General features: G+C 43.1%; 1 protein-coding gene across 1 annotated transcript in view; it reads right to left on the reverse strand.

The window, feature by feature from the left end:
* The window catches only part of FAM124A (family with sequence similarity 124 member A), a 37,260-nt gene extending 14,408 nt beyond the window's left edge, over positions 1–22,852 (reverse strand). Inside the window, exons 1-2 of the mRNA XM_059466874.1 lie at positions 22,794–22,852; positions 11,480–11,511 (exon numbers count right to left, since the gene is read on the reverse strand). Coding sequence (XP_059322857.1) covers positions 11,480–11,511; positions 22,794–22,852 — 91 coding nt within the window. The remainder of the gene's footprint in view (positions 1–11,479; positions 11,512–22,793) is intronic.
* Between the last annotated feature and the right edge of the window lie 473 nt (positions 22,853–23,325).

Consider the following 23,325-nt stretch of genomic DNA (forward strand, 5'->3'; position numbering starts at 1 on the left):
GTGAAACAAAGGGTGAATCTAAAAACCTCTCAGAATTACCAGGAATTATTTAATGAAGAGTTACCTACAGGGCCAAGGAAACCTGGTAAGTTTCATAGGATAAGATTGAATTTACAATGAAGTGAGATTTTAGGCAGACTGGTTCCTGGTCCTAGTTTGTGCATGTGAAAGAGCATTTCCAAACTGTGGCAGATAAATTCAATTTTCTAGCTACGTATATTTTCAATCTTCTATCCAGGAAACACAGAGGAAATATCCAACCTAAAAATACTTGACAAATTTTTTTTTCTTTTTTCTTTTTTTTTTCCCTGACCAGCAATATTGCATTGAGAATCAGAACACTGGAACACAAACTTCCATTTTTTCCTCTGCAGCACACTGCTTCATGAGAATCAACACCTGAACCTGCCTTATGCCATACAGAGCAGATTCCTCCATTGCTACATCAGGCAGTAAGACTTCAAATTCCATTTGACCAAACTGCATGATGCAGTACCAGAGATGTAAATCAGGCAACGGGAGCTGTTCAGGGTGAATTTGCCAAGCTTCTGAACTGCAACTCCCATCAAGCAGTACTTCATTATCAAGAAATTACTGCTATTAGGAAGTAATGAAATAATTCAAAACCAAACATTACAAAACAGCATATTTTTTCACTGTTAATCAATCAAAATATTTCAACTGTGGGAATGTAAAATAATCCCAAACACTATATAAATAATGTCAGAATAAAAAGGCACTATAATGTTTCCAATTAAAATTTCCCAGGATTACTGTTGCACAGAAAATATCAGTACCTCCACATTGCAAAACATAAGGAAATGTCAAACTGCAGCATTTCTCAGTGAAGAGGACCTTCACATTTTATCTGAGTCCAAGGCAAGAGTGATCCTTTTAGGTGTACTAATTGAAAGGCTCATGGTCAGGCACAAAGTCAGAGGCTGCTTTCACAAACAAGGATCACTGCTTCATGGGCAGCTGCAACAGAAGCAGTAACAGGACACCTCTGGCAGCAGAACCCACCCCTAGGTCGGTCATGCTTTGATGATTTATGCACCATCAATAATCTTTAGAACAAGCAGGATGTGGCAGATTCACCAGCTCCTCCATTCCCTTTCCCTGCTGTTTAATAGCATCTGACAAATGCAGGGCTGCTGGATGATGTGCTTCTCAGCGTGCCCTGCTTTGCACACCACCTCAAACCCAGGAAGGCTGTTCAGAAGCAAGAAGAAGTGGGATATTCTGCCCAGCACCGTGCCAAGAAGAGAAGCCTCTTTCACACTCCCCTCAGAGCATCATTTTCCTGAGGAACTGCAGTTGGATGTTCTACAATGAATGTTCTACTCCTCCATCATGCTAAGGAAGCACAGACAATGAACAGAAGACCAGCACATAGACAAGCACAGCAAAATGGTCAATCTGCTCCTCCAGTAGCTGAAAAACAATTACAAAAAAACCCTGAGTAAAAAAAAAAGTTCAAAATTAGGCTCATTATTTCTCTGATGAAGATAAAAAGCCTTCTCTGGTACATTAATATGAACAGCCTTACAAGGAGTCATTATTACCCTTAGAGTACAGCACTGCAGCCAGTCCTGAGGGAATGAATCTTGTCAACAGCCAACACGTAATGCCCACAGAGCCCCTGCATGACCAAGCAAAGGCAATGGCAGATCTAAACAAGTGGTACCTTTGCTGTTAGATGGTAAAATGTCTTCTAAAACTACCCACTGTGCTCCAGCTCCAGTGAATTTTCATCCCTCCCTCACCAGATATCTTCTCCTGACCTGCCTCGGGGTAACTTTTCATGATCAATTTAAGCCGCTGTTGAAAGGGCCCATCTAACACCCTTCACCTTACTTGCATAGCTACATTTCTTAATCTGATAATGCAACAATACCTGGCACTCCCTCTTCCATTTGCAGTCAGATGGCCTCTGGTGCCATCTAAGCCCTCTTCAGAGCCATGTGACCCTCATCTCCTTCACGGGAATCACAACTTTTGTGGCACAGAGTCCTCCCATGGAAGGTTATGGGCCTGATGGATGTCCCTCCAGCACATGGCTGGCTGTCCTGGGCTGCTTTTGTAGCCCAAGGTAAGAAGCAGAGTCAAACCTCAGATAAGGCCCATCACTCTCTACTCCCATCGTGGATGCCTCATCTGTGTGGGCCGCATTACCTTTTTCTAGCACATTATCTTGCTGTACTTCTTGTCCACAAATGAGAAGTGGTTTTGTGGTGTTATGGAAGAAAAGCCCTTGAGCTACATGATTATCATGTCTTCCATGACATCCTCCAGAACTTCTTCGACTCCTTTGGTATGGCTGCTGACTGTCCATACAAGGCAAAGAGTCAGAGTCACTCCATAGGTCACAGATATTTTCTCAGCCCCCATTTCCCTCATCTCTTCATTCACAGTGCTGCAGATTCCTCACCTATCCCCTCACTAGCTGGCAGCTAAGGAACAGCTCATGCTTGGTATAGAAGGATGTGTGGGTTTCCTGTGGGCTGACTGTCCAGCTGCAGGTTAGGAAAAGGGGAAACCTGAACTCCTATTAGTACTTTTTCTCCCTCTTGTCCCAGTGCATTTCATTCAGTTCCAATGAAACCTGTGGGAAGTTAGTGTCTCTGTTAAGAAAGATGGCACCAGTTCACATTATGCTTCCCTTCAGAAACAGGCTAAAAGAAAGGATGAGAATGCCATATTGTGTTTCTGGATGTGTAATCCTGTGTCCCTGACACTTTTTGCTGTGTGTGTGTATTCCACCCAGGCTTTATGGAGCCTGGAGGCATGTCAAAGCAGAGGCTGTGCTCATTGTATATTGAGCACCCAATGAAAAAAAGGACTCCCAGCTCTGAGAAGACAGTGTATGGGTTCTTCATGCAAACAAACTTAGGAGTTTGTTTGCATGAAGAACCTAAAGTGAATGCTTTCACACCATGGTTACAAGCAAGCAAACTGCTTGGCAATTCCTTACAAACACCATGTAAGACAATGATTTTTCTGCCAATGCTCTAGGCTTCTCCATAAGCTGTTTATTTTGGCTGCCTGGTGTTCTCCCTCAAAATGTGCTGCTTGAACATTATGTTATATTGTTAGAAATAATCAGAATTTCAATTAAAAAACCCAACAGCCTTATCATCTACTTATCCTCTGGAGAGCACTGAAGTCTTCAATACTCTTCTCAACCACAGATAAGGATCATAGTTCTTGGCAAGAACCGAGACACTGGTATTTGGTATAAATACCAGATTCTGTAGAGAGCTGCAATGTGTAATTCAATTACAAGTTGTGTGTGTAATTAAATTACTATGTCAATAAATGTAAATAAACTACATAATAAAACTCCCATCAGCAACCACTAGTAAATCAAAAGCTGTAAAAAACTGCATCCAACACCATAATTTCCAAAGTCCTCTGATTATAGGCATTGTGTTTTCTTAAAATTCCACTCCTGTGAAAAGCTGAGATTGTCAAAAATGTGTTTTTTATAATAGGCAGAAAGAACACTGCCTTCAAAAAAAACCCAAGAAACACTGCACACTTGAGTAGCTAACAAATTCAGTCCAACAATGAGGTCCATACCACACACAATGTACTTTAGTTAACTGAAAGTGTGATTTTATGATGGGCTTAAGACAATTTAAGACTTTACTCTTGGCACTCTTCCCCCTACTATTCTCAGCTAAGTGTTTCCAGTGCTTCCCATGTGTCAGATCTAGATGCAAGTTGAAAGAGCTTGCTGAACTTACTGAAAAGAAACTCTCAAACTTCAGGAATAATAAGGATTGTGTCTTCTGGTGGCAGTCAGAAAACTAGCTTGGCTAAAAACGTTACATTTCAGACTGTGCTTTTGCACATATCTTCCTGGTATCACAAAGATGTGGCAGGGAAAGCCAGCCAGAGAGGAGGCAGAAGTCACACCAAAACATCTGCACTGAAGACACAACCAAAGACAATGTGGGATCAAACCCTGGGGCATGGCTGAGAATTGCTACGTTTGTGTCTCTGTAGACAATGAACAATATCAGCATTACAGCAAAGGACCCATTTGGACTTGGCAGGTGTGGAAAACTAGTTTGAATCTCATAATCCTTTCAGCTGACAGCAGCGTGTGGCTGAAAATATCTACCCCCTACCAGCTGATGGAAAAGGGAAGCAGGAATGGAAAGCATGCTTCGCTGTCCGTGCTCCATCCTGGTCCCCTGTGATGGCAGCCAGGAGTCACCTGGTAAACATTTCATGAACATTTTACAAACTAAAGGTACAATTATTTTTTTCCCCCAAACTACAAATCAACAAATTTTGTACCAACTAAAACAAGGCAGACAGAGGATATCTACTGCTCTAGAATGTGGCATGCACTATTACCAAATGCCCCAATTTCCACTGAGTGCTCATAAACAAATGGTATTTATTTATTTTTAAAAGTTCAGATGAAAGAAAGTACCCCACGACAATGTGCTGTGGCCATGAGGAAACTGATTGTTGGCATTGGCAACATTCAGTAGAAACTACCTTAATAGCTCCAGCCTCCACAAGTGTTTTGTTATTTGACTCTGTGACTCAGATGGCTTTTCCTGTTCTCCCCCAACTAGTGCCTCTGAGTCAGGAGTTGCCATGGGACAGATTTATTTTTTTAGCTTCCCTCTTTGGGCTTTAACAATTCAGACAGACATAGCAACAATTTCCAGATCATTCTCATCACTGTACCAACTGAACTTAGGAGTGCCAAGATCTTTCCTGCAACCCATTTCTCAGGGTTAAAACACCCACTAAATGGCTGCCTAGCTCCTTGTGGTTTTCTGGGACAGCAGCAGTAACACTTCCACAGGGGGAAATTTAACCCACAGCACCAAATAATCCAATTTAACTTTCTCTGACATATTTCCTGTAAGATTTTACTACAACTGTACGGCACTCGATAGCTCGGTGTCTACCAAAGATTTCCTACGCTTCTGAAATATGCTTGGATTATTATAAATGAGGATGTATTTGGTTATGTGGTTTTGATTATGACTATGTGGCCTTAAAAAAAGGAGGCGGAAAAAATTTACATTGTCATCCATACACATTATTCTAGTCCACTAAACTAGTCCAGTTTTCATCTGCTGTATCTGTATGACAAGGAAAAAAAAACCCAACCTGACTGGATGTGGTCAGAAAAGAGTGCAAAAACAACTGCAAACAATGTTTTGATAATTCTGGTGCAGTAATTGTTTAGGATAACGTGCACATCCTTGATACAGAAATCCCAATCTAGCACCAAGCCAGTAGAAAGTAATTAAGCCATGGAACACACATCTTGGTGCATGCTAAATGATCCCAAAGAGTGAAACTGAATTTTACAAAAACCAGAGATACACAGGTTACTCCAAGACAGACAAACTTGAACAGGAACCTCAGTCTTAACAAGGGCAATGCTATGTTTGTGGTCAATGCCACTTGGAATGCAAAAATCAAATCTAGGTTTGATTTCAAGTTGCGCATTCTTCTGTGCATGTCCTTCCACATGGCTGTGCCTCATCTCTAGAGGTGCCTTCCAAGCTGAACTCTCTGTGAATCAGCACTGCACTCTCCTATCCTGGATGCAAGCATTTGGTCCTTCAGCACAGTGGAATCTGATGACAAGCAGTTACACAAATGGTTTGCACAGCCAAAGACTGCTAAGTTGCACGTACCAGTGATATTTTCCCTCTTCCCCCTGCCAGAGTGGGAATCAGCATTGCATTTTACCCCTGGCATCATAACATGAGCCAGGCAAGATATGCAGATGTATCATATTTTACATAGCTTTATTTTCCACAGGAGCTGACACTTCAGATTTCATTACTACATAAAACACCTGAATTTGCAACACTGACAGATGCTGCAGCCTAAGGCTTTACATCATTTGGGTCCAATTTCCTCTTGCATTTCTCCTCATACTTTAATTAGTCTTTGTTTTATAATAACACCTTCTGGAAATGCAGTATGATGCTGGCAAGCCTGTTGTAAATTGTTTTTATAATTGTATTTAATACAGTTTATTGCCAGCCATTGTAAAAGCATCTCTGCTCTCTATGGAAATAAGAAACAATATACTACAGTGTATCTTTGTATAGCAATAAAAGAATATAATTATATCCTTACACTCATTAAATTATGTTGTTTGGAGAAACAGACTTAGAAGATACCCAGTCCAGCAGTGCCTGGGTCAGAATCAGCTAGAACTAACCTAACTTAAAGTTGGCAACCATATTATGAAATTCAAGCTTTGTGACAGATTTTTCAATGCCAAAATCAGACCCCCTCCCCTTCCTGCTGCCGGTTAATTTTCATCACCTTTAACAGTTCATTAAAGACAGATTTAGAAATGATGCACAAGTAACAGGAATCCATTTCTCCCTGTGCTTTTGTTACAAGCCATCTTGTGGTGGGCTGGCCCTGGCTGGACACCAGGTGCCCACCAAAACCACACCATTGCTCTCCTCTTCTGTTGGGCAGGGCAGAGAAAATTTAATGAAAAGGTCATGAGTTAAGGACAGGTGGAGATCAATCATCACTTACTGTCATGAGCCAAACAGATTTGATTTTGGGAAATTAGTTGAATTTATTACCAATCAGAATTGAAGTAGGATAATAAGAAGTAAAAAAATCTTAAAAAACACCTTCCTCCACCCCTCCCTCGTTCCTGGTATTAAATTTATTCCCAATTCTCCACCCCCTTCCCTGAAGTTGCACATAGGGATGGGAAATGGGGGTTACAGTCAGTCCATCACATCGTTTCTGCTGCTGCTCCTTCTCAGGGAGAAGAGTCCTTCCCCTGCCCTAGGGTGGGGTCCCTCCATGGGAGAGAGTCCTCCATGAACGTCTCCAACATGAGTGAGTCCTTCCCGCAGGCTGCCGTTCTTCCCGAAGTGCTTCAGCGTGGGTTCCTCCTGTGGAGCGCAGGCTTTCAGGGACGGGCTCCAGCACGGGCCCCCCATGGGTCACCAGCCCTGCCAGCAAACCTGCTCCAGCGTGGGCTCCTCTCTTCAGGGCTCTGCAGGGCCTGGCAGGAGCCTCCCCTAGTGAGGGCTCCCCCAGGGTCACAAGCCCACAGAGCTGATGCAGATAACACTGACAAAATGTTGACCAAACCGTGACCAAATCCCCAAACAACGATCTGAATTTATACCAGTGTAGGAACAGAATATCAAACAGAGCATTTATTAAAAAGAAACATGTGCAGTAACCCACATATTTTATACCTGCCAAAACAAACCTTCTTGTGTTCAATTTCTAGAACGAGAAAGTGGGTGAAATTCCATGGGCTGGGAACATGGGTATGTGAAACATGGAAATAAAAATTTTAATACCTCAGCTCTCAGGTTTACCACAAAAGAATATGAACACCCTACAAGGACTTGATTGTTTCCTAGCTGCTGAAGGAAAGGCAGGGGAGCAGGGGAAGGTGAATTACCAGCTTTCCAACTGCAGAGCAGGTGAGTGACAAGCTCTTTACCTCACTAAGAAGCACAACATGAACTACAGTATACTGCTGGGTTCTACAATTTCAAATGCTCTAAACTCTTCCAGAAACTTCATCTTATCCCATAGGGCCATTTTTATATTTAACTTACCAACTTAGCTGGACCAGCACAAATGTGTATCCAGGCAGTTACCTGACTGTCAGGCTAAAAATGGTTAAAGAAAAAAAAATCATTCACTTCCACAATTATTTCTAAGACAACATACTTATATTGGCTCCAAGGCTGACTAGGTGTGGAATCCTTCAAATCACAGAATCATTAAGTTGAGAAAATACCTCTAAGATCATTGTTAACCAATGATCCAATAATTAACCCAGTACTGCCCTGCTCACCACTAAACCACATCCTCAAGTGCCACATCCACACAGTTCCAGGGATGGTCACCCCACCACTTCCCTGGGCAGTCTGCTCCAATGCCTGATCACATTTTCAGTAAATAAATGTTTCCTAATATCTAATATAAACTGCCCCTGGTGCAATTTGAGGCCATTTCCTCTCATCCTTTGTGAATGTTACAAATGACAAAAGTCATGTTTCAAAATGTCCATTTCTGGTTTGGGTCTTTCTGAAGAGCCATTTTCATCAATGCAAAAATTAAGCAGAAGAGGCAATAAGCATCCTCCATCAAAACTCCTCCTCCCTAGCTGAAAATCGTCTCTGAAACACATAGCTCAAAGCAATCTGAAGATAATTAAAATTATGATGTATGGAGACTGCTGTTTATTGTGCCGATCAACACTAATGAATTATTTCTTTGTGATTCTGACTGTCTGTATCCATACTCCACTAATGGTCTTTATATTTTGGCATTATGTAAAGGTCCCTTCTATGGGTGTAAAGTGCCTAGCCCAATTCTCTCTCATATAGAATTAGGGATCCCTAATGGAAATTGAACACCATAATTGAAAAGGTAATTGAGAATACGAGGAAAATGAAGGTTAATACATTTCCTAGATTAATGAAGAGCACACCAGAAGGCACAATATCCCAACAAGACAAAGCACTCTTCTTCCTAAAGAACAAATGAAAAAGGAACTACATACACTGGCATTCAGGTAAAAAAAAAATGAAAAAGCATTCCTCTTTACTGAAATCATACTGCTGAACCTTTGAAAGCTGTAATACCTCCAGATGCATCATTCTGCAGACAGGTTTGTGTGACCTTTTTTTCCAACTCATAAGACAAGGCCAAGTGGCACACAGTCACCCTGACAACACCCTCAGCACAGCAGGCACCCGCTGCCTTTTCTTGCTGAAATACACACGCTCTGCAAACTTTGGTACTCTTCCCCACATTACCTGCTGTACAAAACCACAAGCATTAGATGAATGCTGCCAGCAAAAAGCATTTTTTTGCTGTCTGAAGCTGGGACACAAGGGCAAAGAACAAAAGAAGTGAGAGGCTGCCTAAAACCCAAGGTCCAACCAATCCACAAGGCAGGGCTTTGAACTGCTGGAGCAGTACACTGACCACAATAGCTGCTGCTGCCTTGTGCTCAGGGAAAAAAAGTACTAGAAATAGTCACAGAATGATCCTGCCACTGCCATTTAGCAGCCAATGAGGTTTTACTTCCGACCTGGGGGATCTGCAGCTCCTGTACAACTCTGCATTGGTGCAAAGTCCTGCAGTCTGCTCAGCTGCTGCGATAGAAGCTGTAGTTGATCCACCTGCTAAGTCTTTCTTAGCCTTTTCTTGGCATGTCTGTGGAAAATCATTGTCCAGGGGAGTTAATCCAGAAAGTGAAAAGATTATTCATTTGTTAAACACTGAAATTGGAGCCTCACTGGTACTACCAAATAGGACCCCTATAAAACCAAATTAACCTATAATCCTTGTTGTAATGCTTCTGGTTTAGAAAAACACCATTAGAACAGGAGCTTCAAGTGAAGCAGCTGCAGGTAATGGAGATTCTTTCCTTCATAATTTACAACAGCTTACTTTGTGCTGCACTAGGGCCTAACAGCATCATTGACTAGACTGCTTTTTGTATTGTGAATGATATCACTTATTGAATCTTTTCCTCAAAGAAATTAAAAGGTCCAAATCACATTTTTTTTTCAACCTCTCTTCTCCAACATTCATTCTTCAAAATGCATTATATATCCACTACCAGCCTCTGACATGAAAGTATTTTTATTTTACCAAAATTCTTTTATGTAACTGCTTCTGTTACTGTTGCAAAGTCTGACCAAGCCAACCACACAAACCGCTCAAAAGGCAAAGCTAAATACTGCTACTTGTGAAGCTGTGTCACTATAATTTGCCTTGGAGGCAGAAAAGAGAAAGGAGACTTTTCTGTCTCCTGAACTTGTGTGTCTTTGCTGGAATGATAATACCTCCTTGCACTGACAAATTACTGGTGTTGAAACACAGCTGCAATGGCCACATACACAGCACAGCAGGGGCCAGCAAGTCACTGAGCAGACCAGACATAACAGGACACACTGTAGCTGCCACGTAACAACAGCTTCATCCCCCTCAGAAATACTTCAGTTAATAAAAACCAAGGCTTACAATTGGAATTTGCTACCTTTATTTGTAAAATGTGCAGCAGCCATGCAAAGTTTTTAAGGGATTCAAACCTAGTTTTAAAATGAGAAATACTCTACTTGCACCTTTTCTTTTGAATAATCTGCCTCCATTAATCAAGTAAGTATGAGTCACCACCCAAAAAGTGGAAGAAGTTGGCAGCATATTCCCCAAGCCATCATCTGAAACTGAGAGCTGAGAGGGTGGTGTGCCACACATCTGGTGCAATCAGGCAAATCCAATATGCTTTCACTAGCACAGAGAAGCTGATTGCCTGGATTTTGCCTCCCAATAATTTAAAAAACTATGCCCAACAGTGAGAATCCAGAAATCAATTTAAACAACAGAATTCAGGAAAAAGCAGCACTAAATTCTCTCTTTCTCAGACACACACACAGAGTGAGCAGATGGAGGGAAAGCAGCGAGTTCCTTGCTAGTCACATCAGCTCAGGAGTCAGACATTACGAATGCTGTCTCATCCAGCTCTTGTTGAAATCAATTAAAGCCCTTCAGTGAAGACCACGGGAGATGGAAAATAACCCTCCCCACACTTCAGCCAGAATGTGTGAATGAGAAAAAAACCTGACAGCTTTCTTCCCCTCTGATTTTCATGGTGCTTAAAGATCCAGATTATAAAACACATCTTGTCATCTTGGAATTTTTGATGTGCTTGCTTGGCATAAATAAAGTTCATGCCTATGTGTGAATCAGGAAGACAGACATCACTTTGCACTTGGACAAGGAGAGATACCAGCAGTCATGCATGAATTAGCATCGCTGCATTTCAAAGTGCTGTGGATGCAGTGTGTTCTACAACTAAGGAAGTAGATGGAGTGAAAGTGCTCCTCGTTGCTTAAAAAAAAAATCCTCATTTTGCATTGGTGAAAAATAAAGAAAAAATAGTCCAGACACGGGAATTTGTCTTTTATCAGTTGGATAACCTGAAAATCAACTGTCATTGTAAATATCTAGAGAGACTGTGGCACTTACTAGTGCATTTACCATCTCTGAAATAAAAAAACGACTTCACTGGAGTTGCTCTGAAGTGCTTTGTTGGCATCAGATCACAATAAACATTCAATTATTCCTGCATTCCCAGCTCCAATGACATTAATCACTGCAAACTCCTTTGGCCTGAGGGCCCATTCACACTGGCCCACACTGTGTCTATAGATTTTGTTCTCATTTTGCCTTGCATCCCTGCAAACACCAATATTTAGGTCTTTACACATGGTTTGTGTTTGGTCATAAATATTCAAACAGTTTCATTTTCTATACTCTTTCTAGACATAGATCCAAAAGGAGAAGGAATGGAGGCTTTACTGTGTCAAAGTGAACTCTGTCAGTAACACCAGTTTGATGTTAATAAATATTAGCAAGCAGAACAAAAGAAAATATAATAATCCACTTTAAAAAAGAATCTCAAAGTTATACTCACTGCTAGTAGAGGACATTCGGCTGTACTCAGACCTGCAAGACAAAGATTTTAATTAGAATGTATTAAATCTAAAAGAGATAATGAAAAAAATACCAAAGCTGACACACTGTGCTTATTGAAAAAGTTTAATGCCCATTAGCACTATTTTTGTGCTAAGAGAATAACTAGAATAGGTTTTGAACACTGCTTCAGAAAAACTGGCATCACATGTGAATTTTGAAAACACATAAGTAGAATAAGTAAATATGTAAGTAGAATGAGTAACTATGCTTTTATCTAGGGGTTATTCATGCTACCTAATTCTAGATGTGAAAATAAAAGCTCAGAAGGCTTTCCATAAGGAAGAAATAGTCTGCTTCAGACACAGTTGAGGAGTAGAAGTCTACTAGACTTTGACTCAGCTCCTCTCCTTCCTCAGTTTATGTCCTCTAAATGCTGCTTTCCAGATAATGCTTTTGAATTCTTTTAAAGAGAACTCTATTTGATGAGCAGAATTTTTGTAGTTCTACAGTTACAATTGTCAGAGAAGGGAAAAAAAAAAAAGAATGCCAAAATACAAACATTTAGATGACAAAGCTTTTTGATTTAGTAGACCATTTTTCTCTTGAAGACATCTCAATAAAACTATACAGCCGTTGGTTCTAGTTCAGGGCATACTGGATTACCTGTGAGAAAGCCAAAGAAATTGAGTGTTTTGAGCAGCAGTGCAACTAATTTTTTGGCTGCACATAACGCCAAACTCCTGAAAACCCCATTCTGAGATGATTAAAACATACCCATTAATGCCCTGAGGATTCAGAAATAATAAGGTAAAACAAACATGCCATCACTTAATATTTAAGCGAAAAAAAATCATTTCCACTGCTGAGGCCCTACCTATGACCTTTGAGTGTTTGGGTTTGGAGTTCACAGCCACACAGCCTCTACCCTCATAGTTACTGGGTCCCCAAAACAGACCCCATGCACCAGAGCCCCCTGCCACCATAAGCGCATGGCACGTGTGCCCTGCAGTGCCCTGAACAGGCAAAGGGCTCAGGGAGCTCTGACACAGCTCTGGGATTCAAACCTAAATCCTTGTTTCATGTAATAGTTGCAGCAAGTTTGCAACATTGCTTTAAATTAAAGAAACCACACCAGCCTTGACTCCCAAGAGATGTGTGGGGATGCAGATACCATCTAAGTCTGTTCTCAGGACACCCTCATACTCTAGGCTCTCAGGCAACCAAGGGAATAAAGGACATCAGTCCCACATATCTATAGTATCTGCTTTTGATTTTAATGTAGAAATGTCTCTGCAGAAGAAAAAAGAATTACAGTCATCCCCATATTTCACAGCTGTGCACTCAGCACTCTGCAGGGCAGATGCCATCTTCTCATACTGGTTAGGTGAGAAGATGATGAGGAACCACCCCCAACTCTTGCCAATCCTGCTGGACTAGTGAAAGATGACACAACCTGAATGCTTCAAAAAACTCATAAAAAAAGATTCACCAATACCATCAAGTGCCATGAGGTTTTCATAGTTTTTGGAAAAGATCTGGGCAATGCTGGGGAAAGAGTTGCTGGAGGGGGCTTGCAGCTCTCCCTCCTCTTTGCTAATCCTGTACCCCCAACCACTTCGATAAGGCCAGGGAGCAAGGAAACATCTCTGTCCCACTGGCAGAGACCACAGGTCTAGGTCATTAGCAGCCACCCTCAGGCACCCCATACAGAGCTGCTCCACAGCACCTTCTCCATTAATCAAGAGCTACCCCTCAAACAATCTCCCCCAGGACCCCTATGGAGCTGGGAAGGCAGGGGCAGCAATGACATTGGTGTCCCAAATGTGGGCTCACTGCCCTGTGTGCAGCACCAATTTACACTCCAAGATGAGGTATTCCCATTCCTTTTGTCCAGTTTGTGCAAAGCAGGGAGCTGGCCCACAGCAGGCCGGGTCCCCAGCCATCAAAGCTCCACACCACTCATAGTTTAGCAAGCAAAGAAATCAGGGCTCATTGGCCACCAGCCACACAGCTCTGCTACTGATCAGTATTCCACCTGTGCCTGGCTACATGATTCACTTGCCATGCCAATGACCAGCCTGTCTCTCGAGTCAGCAGGCTGGGAGTCAATGCTCACCATCTCCCCCAGTGAAATTGTTTTCTACCTAGTTAGAGCTGACTTCAGCACAATTGCTGAAATTAGTTGGCTTTATTTGTTTCATCCTTATCTTGTGAGTTCTGCCAAATGTCCTTGTGGCTCGTGAATTCTGTGTTCTTTGCGCCCACTATCAGCAGCACATCCCTCTCCCCAAGCTTGGCTAACCTCCCCCTAGATCTGAGACCACTGAAGCACATCAAGCCTTTCGGGATTTTTTGCTGGTCGCCGTGACCCCGAGAGATGTTAAAAGTCTCTTTTCCCAGCCCAAGCGGTTGAAGAAGGAGTCAGAGCTCTTCATTTCTTGGTCTCAAGGTTGTTTTTTGTATCTTATCTATAAAAATTTTTCTCCTGCCCTGCTGAGGTCTGCTCAGCAGGACAGTCCTGGCTGCCCCCAGGGTGGTGTTATGTCTTTATATTAAAACCTACATCCACAATATTTACAATTACTGTCCAATACCTATTACCTATGTTAGACAGTGAGCTTCTACTCTAAACCAATCTAAAAGTGCCAGCATCACAGCAGAAGATGGAGGCCAAGAAGGAGAAAGGCTGGACATGCCCAGATTCCTCCATCTTGCCTCCCCCATTCCAGAAACCCCAAAATTCACCCTGTGATAACTTCACTATTATTCTACCTAAACTGTTGTGGCTTGCTGATCTTCATATAAGGTTGGTAATTTGCTCCACGGGTCATAATCAAAACCACAGGTGCTTCGGGCTCTGTGCCAGGGCTTCTGAGCCCCCTGGCAGGGTCTTGCCACTCTGGACAGCCAGAGGGATGTCCTAGGTTCCCACACAAGCCCTAAAATGTACCAGGGCAATTCTACTGACAGCTAAATTCTAATTTATCTACTAAAGCCTGGACATCAACATGAGTAGAGAAGGACACCTTCTTGTTCCTACTGCTGGGCAATGTACATACTGCTGGTCTGGCGCTGGGCAGGGACCAAGGGGAAGTGATGCCAGGGGCTGGCTAAGGTGCTATGCAGGCCATAAAACCACTAAGTATTTTCAGCAGCAAGTCACACCAGTGTCACTTGGCACCATGTATATTTGAAAGGGTGTGAAAACTGTGTAACATGTCATTCTTCATAAGCCTAGAGGCAAGCAATACACATCCAGCTGCCTCCAAGCAGCCCAAGCAAGAATTCATTTAGTCTGCACTTCTGTTTGAACACAGCCTGGGGCTGTCCTTCAATGTATCTGTGTTCAGCAGTTGGCAGCTAATTCAAAATGAATCTGCACTGCTTGTATTTCGGATGGAAGCGAGACAACATTTTGCCTTTTGCTTACTGCAAGTTGGAACAGTATTCTATTACTTCACACTGTTATTTTATTATCCCAAAGTGCTGCAGGCACATTATAGGACATGGAGAACTAATGAGTCCTGAACTTAGGGAGTAGCAGACTATGTACATGCAGAACTTAAAAAATGAAACAAGAGGAAAAATGAAATTATGGGGGGGGAGAAAGGAGGAGACAGCATGCTTGGAGACAAATTGCAGAGACATATTTTAATAGGCTTTAGAATTGTATTGCAGGAGCTTTTTTGTAGGTCTAATATGGTTCAAGCTAATAATTCATGTTTGTTGCATAACTGACATCCACAAATTTTAAAAAAAAGGGCAATTAGGCTCAAAGGCTTATGTCAACCTCAGATACCAAAATGAGGGCTGTACCCTCCCTAAGCACCCTCTATTGTCAAGGAAAAGAGAGGTCTGAAGTATCTCTCCCTAGCTCTTGCCTAGACAAGAATCCTACAGAAACTACATTTCTAATGTAGAAATACAACATTTCTAATGTAGAACCCTAGTCTGGGTGTCTAAAACCAAATGGGATGAATATGAGTCTATCTGTGTGCTCTCAGGGACAACCTGGATCACTTTTTGTTCTCCCTCCAGTTTCTTTCCTTGTCTTGAATCTAGTCCTTGGGAACAAAAAAAAAAAAAAACAAAAAAAACCCCAAAAAAACAAAAAAACCAAAAAAACAAAAAAAAAAACCCCACAAAACAACCAAAACCAAAACAGTGCTAGCAAAATTATTATTGTTCTTAAAATATTAGAAGAAATCATCCAGATTCATGGCATGCATTGGTAAGTGGCTCATAAATTAAATTTTTTTCTCTACAGTCATCTATTTAGGACACTAAATTCTGAAGTTAGTATAAGTCTTTTAAGCTTTTTAGACTGGCACACACAACCTTCCCTTTAACAAAATCATGCATTAGAAAAATCAAGTACTGAAATAAACATCTCCTGGGGCATACAAGTTCCGTGGACATCAAGTAACTGTGTTCCTTTCTGTTCTTCTCATTCCTCTTTTAAACATCCTGAGTATTGGCTTCTATCATTTCCCTTGGAAGAGGATTTTCCTAATAGGATAACTCAAGAGTACAGCACTCATGTGCTTTAATGGTGACACCTGGGACCACACTGGGGCCAAGAGGTTCCAGGTCTATTATGTGGTCTTGCAGCAAGCTATTTCCTCTGATAGATGTTAGATTATAGATAAAAAGGGAAAAAACATCCATGACAGAAAGTGAACAAATAGAGGACTGTTCCCTTTATAGGCACATAATGAGAAGAAAAATTATCAAACAGGGTATTGAAACAGTGTGAGGTACTGAAAAGGAAGGCTTATAGCTCAGTCAAAAGACACATTAGTCTGCAAAGAATGTGTGCTCAATGGTCAGCCCACCAGCAAAGAGGAGCTGTGGAGATGTCAAAAGACATTAAAATGGGAATGTAGAAGCTTGTGATAAAGGTGAGACCTCAGTTCCCATTACCATCATTGAAGGATCAGACTTGTGCATTATTAGACATGCTAAGAGCATCAGGAGCCCAAAAGATATTGAACAATCCTCTGAGATCTGCGTGCACCTCTCACTGCTGATCAGTGATACAGAACCTCAAAATATCCAAGAGAGGGAAGCATTCCACTGAATACCAGCAAAAGGTGCTAGTGCAACTTGCAGTTGCTGAATGTGGTACCTAAAAACACTGTGAGCCCGTTTCTTTGGCTGAGAACATGGCTCTCTCACAGCTCTGGCTCACACAAGCAATGCAGCTCCTCCAGCACCACACTGTGCTTGGGTTCCTTGGGCACACTGATCAGCTGTAATCACACAGCACCACGTTAGCACAGCTACAGCCCTGACAGCTGCAGCCATAAACAAACAGTCCCAAGGGAACTGCCTGGGAGCCGGGCCAAGTGCTGTGGAACAGTCTGCACCTGTACCAGTAACACCTCTTGCCTCCCAAAACATCCTGGCTAGTTGTCTGCTGGGAATGATCCCTGAACCATGGCAACATGGCAAAACATATCCTGGCCCATGGTAAAACACACCCAGGAAAGACATGGGGGACAGCTAGATGGCCCCATTCCAACTGATCCCATCAAACCATTTTAATGATTCAGCAACATGGACAACTCCATCCTGTGCTCAGGGACACCCCTATGTGCTGTTCAATGCTCTGGCATGGCTGGGACCAAGGTCTCTGAGCTGGTCATACCCAAAGGCAGCCTGCTGTGTAAAACAAACACATCTCCAGTAATTCTAACATAATACTACACCCCAATATGCCCATGGTCTCCATTGCAAGGGCTCCTTAATCCCACTCCCCAAAATGAAATAGCGGAAAGTTTACAATCTCTTCTGCTCTCTGCATCCTTTGCTTGCCTAGGACTGATGGAATGGAACCTGCTGGATTTATATTTCCCAAGCCTTCTCTACCTATACTTGTGGCACATTTCACTGTTTCATATTAAGTGCTGTATTTAACAGCTTCTTCTTCTTCCCTCCCTCAGAAAATACTCCACAAGGCACAAGGGAGTATTTTATAGTCCCATTAGAAGAATTAGAAGATTTGGCTTTATAGCTCTGTCTTGGGTTTCTTCTCACCAAATTCCTGCAGGTCAGATTACAATCTGCTTCACTAAAACCAGTCCATCACAAATCTGTTACCCTCATGATACTTCTACTTGTGCAGTCAAGATGACTGAAATGGAATGACTCACAGCAACTTGTCCCTATACTCCTTGCTTTGGATTTCTAGGAAAGTGGCAAAGATTCCCATTGAGCAGCTCTAACCACTATACTCCAGAGCTCATTACCAACAGCAATGTTTGAGACACCATATGAGAGACACCACTGTTGTATAGGGTTTGAAAAGCTGTTTGTCATCTTCCAAAAGGCACCTGATGAGGCAGGAACACCCTGGGATTTAGTGAGCATACCTGTCTGCACACCCTGCTCACCACTCCCTCACAGAGCACTCCCAGAGGGACACATCAGGTGCCATGTATCCACCCATCCCAGGCCAGGGGCTGACTTATCCTCCTGAGGTCCTGGTTCTCTTAATTAACAACAGAAGAAGCCTGATTTATACCAAACATCAAACCTTCACACAGCTACATTTAGCTGAGGTGAACCTTGCTTCTGGCTGGGACCTAAAAATTATGGGTATCAGCACAGAGCTCATGGCCTCCAGAATGTGATCTAAAGTGTGTTTCATCCTTGCTGTCTGTGCCTTGCTCCTGTGCCTGGCACTCTCAGGTCTACCTGCCCCGATGTTCAACCAAACAGCTTTGCTTCACTGAGTAAATCTGTTTGGAAATGGTGCCTCAATGCCAGTTTGTGACAAACAGCTCAACTTCACATGTCAAATCAGAGACAACTTGAGTATCAAGACATATCTGGACTGATGGGTCTATACATGAAGTGAAAGTGTCAGCAAAATACCCACAGCAAAACAACCCCCCAAACTCCAAACCAAAACAAAAGAAGCCCCAAGGTAAAAATAGGCCTTAAAATAGCTTTCAGCATCAGTGGTTTATGTTTCTGAGAGTTTCTCATAGATGGATGAAATACGTGACAAGAGACTGATGTGTCAGTTTGAAGGACTGCCATACAAAGTCCTAAGTGAGAAATTCCTTAAAGCCAGAAACATGAGGCATGAAAGCAACTTCTCACCCCAATAAAACATTCAACTATTCATTTGATAATTTAAGTGATCCTTTCTGGCTCAGAACACACATGGATTACAGCGTTCTTGATATTTTACCTCTAAGAGGCATACAACTTCATATATATACATATATATATAGGTATAGGTATAGGTATACGTATACGTATATGTATATGCTGCCTTACCTTCTATTAACAAGTGTATTTTCTACTTTAGAACCTCACACCTTTTACTGAACTGCAACAATTAAAGAAAGGCTTTTTTGATCTGCTTAAGAGATAAGTTAACAGAGGTTCAAATAATTTGTGGTTTGGCCAGGATCGCACATGCAGCTAGGGAGTGCCATAAGGAAAACCAACAAACAAGTATAGAACACTCCAAAAATGAACATAATCTCTGCAAAATTAATTTGAGGAATGAGAGACAGGACAAAATGTAGAGGAGGCAACAAGCACCACAAAACTTAATTGCAACCAAACATCACTGGATTTTGCTAAATATATGTTACAAATAGCCGCTGCATGGTACAGTGTCATAAAGTTCAAACATCCCTTGTTTCTCTGTTTTGCAATGGATTTCTCTATATCTTGTTGAACTGTTTTGTTGCAGTTGCCTACTACCAAAAAATACTATAACCATTCTTCCGAAAATTCATCAAATACTCAACAATTAACCACTGTTTAATCCAGTTTGCATCATCAATATTTACATTTTAAACTTATACAAAAAACTTCCCCACCTGGTACTTCAGCAATGTCTCCCCACTTTCTCTACGTAGATTAATAATTTATTTGAAATACAAGCAGGTAAGTTGCAAATGCAAAAAAATTAAAAGTTATAACTTCTCAAAACTTGAAATGACTTTAAGGTGAGGAAATATTACAAGTTTAGGCAAACTTGGAGGCAATCAGTAAGTTAATGATTGAAGTGTGAACATTTTAAGACATGGGCTTTTACAGCTGTCTAAGTGAACAAGTTAACTTCTGCTGGGAACTATCATGGATGTTGAAATGTTTAGAACAGTGATGTTTAGAACAGAGAAACCACGTGGTTTTCCACATTCATTTGGGATATTGGTCCTGCATGTAGTGAATTCAGCTGATGCTCTGGCCTGGATACCAGTGGTAGCCAATCTGTATCATTGCCTCAAAATCAGGCATGCCTAACAACTTCCAAAATTGTCTTAGTTTGTCATCTTTGCTCTGCTGGTCAAAGACAGTGAAATAACAGCATTTGCATGGCTTGTAAAATGAAGAAAATATTAAAATTAATATTTCTACAATTTATTTTAAGTAACTGTTATTTTTCTCACTTTTTTGTTTTTCTTTGCTATTCAACTACAGTTCTGTAAATGTGTACATTTCTCCTCCTTTCAATCTTTCTTCCACCTGTTTTTGCCCTTTGTTTTCTTTCTAATAAAAGACTAAAGAAATACTATTTTATTCTTCCTAAAATGTCAGGTTTTATAGTACAAACCCACTACTGAAACTATTACTAGAGAAAGCTTTGTGTCCCATAATTCTGGACTAAAAGTTTTCAGTAGCAGATTAAATAAGGTTCTTATACTAAAACTTCCCAAAATATGTTTCCTGAGAAGATACAACTTGTATAGGCAAAGTCTCTCAGATCAAGGATGGTCAAACTATTTCAAATCTCATTAATAAACAGCCAATATAAACTAATTGGCTTATATGTTCTACATCCTTTATTTAGGTACTTGACAACACCAGCTCAATCCATTCTTATTGGATTCAGGAACTCCAAATATGCTATTTCTGTTCAGCAGACTCTTTGCCAACCCTATTTACCAAGGCAAATGCAGTAAGAGGAACATATTTTCTAAAGGATTAGGAAAATGAAGGCTTTGAATTGTAATTGATCTTGCCTTTAGCAGAGAGTTTTGCCTGCTTTTGTAGCTGGCAGCCACAACAAAACCTTAAGCAACATATGCCCTGCGGAGTACTTGATGTGTTCAATTTGTTAGCTGCTCTAAGCAGCTTCAGCAGCCCGGGCTCCGTGCAAGAGCTCACACATCATTACGTGCCATCATTGAGATGACAAGGGCGTGCAGTGCCTGCAGTTACTACAGTCACTATCCACTATTGTTCCCTGAGTGACAGAAAGCGACCACTCCATGCAAAACTGGGCCTGAATCACTCTGACAGTTGTTCCTCCTTATTCTTTCTTATCCTCCTGCTGAAGCTCAGAATAGATAATTTTTTTTTTTTTTTACTATTGAGTAATTGGTGAAAAAGGAATATTGTTCAATTTAGCAATAGCTGTGATGGGACTGAGACAAAGCAAATAGCAGATCTCGTAACGGGGAAAAGCAAGTGCTGTGAACAGTTGGTTTGGTGAGAAAGCTGAAATATAAACATTGTGAAAGAGACATACGCCACATGTTTATCAGAATTAAATAGCTGCTAAACAAAATTAAAATAATTGAAATGCAGAGACCCATTGCCTTGCAATATAAACATCAGTGCAAAGCACTGCAGCTATTAATTGCCATATGTCATTGTTCAAATTCCTCAGACAGACTTTTCCACCAACCTATACTTTCCAGTGTCACGCACGGGACAGAGACACTTGATAAAATCATCAGCTTTAGCACCTCATCAACACCAGACTCAAGCAGCTGTCACATTGGTCCCTGAGGTCTAAAGGCTAATGTCACCAGCTGGGTCAAATCCTTCCAAGTGCCTGTCCCAAGGAAACCCAGGTTTTTCCATTCCAGATAAACACAGCAAATTAAGAGTGACTTGACCAATCAACGGGTTTTTGAGCTTTGAACCAGGCATGAGTCCACGGATTACTTTGTCTTCCTTTTACCCACATTCCTAATGGGGACTAGCCTATATCTGGAAAAGAAGTCTGGATTTTTTCCTTTGAACTTATGTCACATAAAATATTTTAAAGCTTTTACTGTTAGGTGTGCCTACAATACAAGGTAATGGGAAAAGTCCTTAACTTCTCAGACTACAGAAGAGATTAAAAAGTTATTTTAATTACTAGCTGGATGTATGAAAAAGATTACTATATGCCATTTTCACATTTTAGATTTATATTTGTAATGTTGCTAGTTCAGTTTTTGTGTGGTGCACCTGACACCACCATGCAAAGAATTAGCTTTACAGTTTTGCAAGAGTCAGAGTAGAGGCCAAAGGAGATGCACCAGGCAAGGACCTTGGAGAGAAACAGCTGGAGGAGCAAGGAGTGAGGAGAAGGAAGAGTCGGGAAAGAACGGCCTTAGCAGGAGTATGCAACCTCCCTTTGCCCTTCTGGAGCCACAGGAGGAGCAAAGGCTCACTGCCATTCCTGACAAGATCCCAAGGCGGCAGCATGTAGGACAGGCTTGAAAACACTTCCCTTTCCCACAGAGATGGGCTGAAGGTGTGAGCTGAATGGGAGATCCCATGGATCATCCTTGCAGCTCCATTAGCTCAGGAGAAGTCATGCAGCTAACAAGCAGCACACCTCTGGCAGCATGGTCATGAAATCAGGGGGAAAAAAGTCTCCTTGACTGAGATGACACTCCCAGCAAAGTTTACAGCAGTTCACAGGCTAGCATGGAGAGTACCACAACGAGAATCATGACAACAGCAACCCACTTTCAGAGTGCCTGCAAATCAAACTTGCTTTTGTAGAAGGCTCTCAATGGTCCTTCTGAGGAGTCAGCTCTCTCTGCCCCATGTTGTCTGGGTGTCACCGCCAGAAGGAGAGGACGGGTCCTGGACACGCTCCCAGACCATCCTCAGCCTCACTAACCTGGGATACAGGATTGGTATACAGCCCGCACCGCCGAGCCATCGCCCCGTGCTTTGGAGCTCAAGCTTAAAGCCCACAGCCACGACCTGTCCGTGGCTCCCTCCCCGTGTGTAGACCCCGGTGGGGTCTGCTTCACCGCAGGGGAACGCGAACTCCCGGGGCAGTCGGAGCAGGGTGATGCCTCCCCGGGGGTCACGCCGGACCGGGTCCCAGGAGGGCAGGAAAGGCGAGGGAAGGGCGGGCAAGGCAAGGAGGCTCGGCGCTGAGCGGGATGCTGCCGGAGGGAAGCTCTGCCCGGGACACGAAGCCGCCGCCCCAGCCCAGCCCCAGCCCCAGCCCCGCCGCTGCCGGGACGCGCTTGGGACGGCTGCCGGCAACAAGTGCAGCCCCTGGGGCTGGGGGAGCCGCGCCAGAGCCCGGCAGAGCCGCCCGCACTCACCCGCCCGTCTCCGCTCCCGAGTCCGCGCACTCCTCCTCGCCGCCGGGCTGCTTCTCCATGGCTGCGGCGGGCCTGGGGGGGCTCTGGGAGCGGCGCTGCCGCCTCTGCCGCCCGCCCTGTGCCGCAGCGAGAGCCGCGACAGAGAGAGAGAGCAGCGACAGAGAGAGCAGCGAGAGCAGCGCCCGCTCCGCCGCCCCGGCCCGGCCCGGCCCCCGCCCCGCGCCGCGGGAGGCACCGCCCGCCGCGCCCGCTCCCTGCAGCGCCCGGAGCCGGGACAGCACCGCGGGCACGGGATGTGCCCGGAGCCGGGACAGCACCGCGGGCACGGGATGTGCCCGGAGCCGGGACAGACACCGCGGGCACGGGATGTGCCCGGAGCCGGGACAGCACCGCGGGCACGGGATGTGCCCGGAGCCGGGACAGCACCGCGGGCACGGGATGTGCCCGGAGCCGGGACAGCACCGCGGGCACGGGATGTGCCCGGAGCTGGGACAGCACCGCGGGCACGGGATGTGCCCGGAGCCGGGACACT

Source organism: Ammospiza nelsoni, chromosome 2 (genome assembly GCF_027579445.1).
Source record: "Ammospiza nelsoni isolate bAmmNel1 chromosome 2, bAmmNel1.pri, whole genome shotgun sequence".
In the NCBI taxonomy this organism is placed as follows: Eukaryota; Metazoa; Chordata; class Aves; order Passeriformes; family Passerellidae; genus Ammospiza; species Ammospiza nelsoni.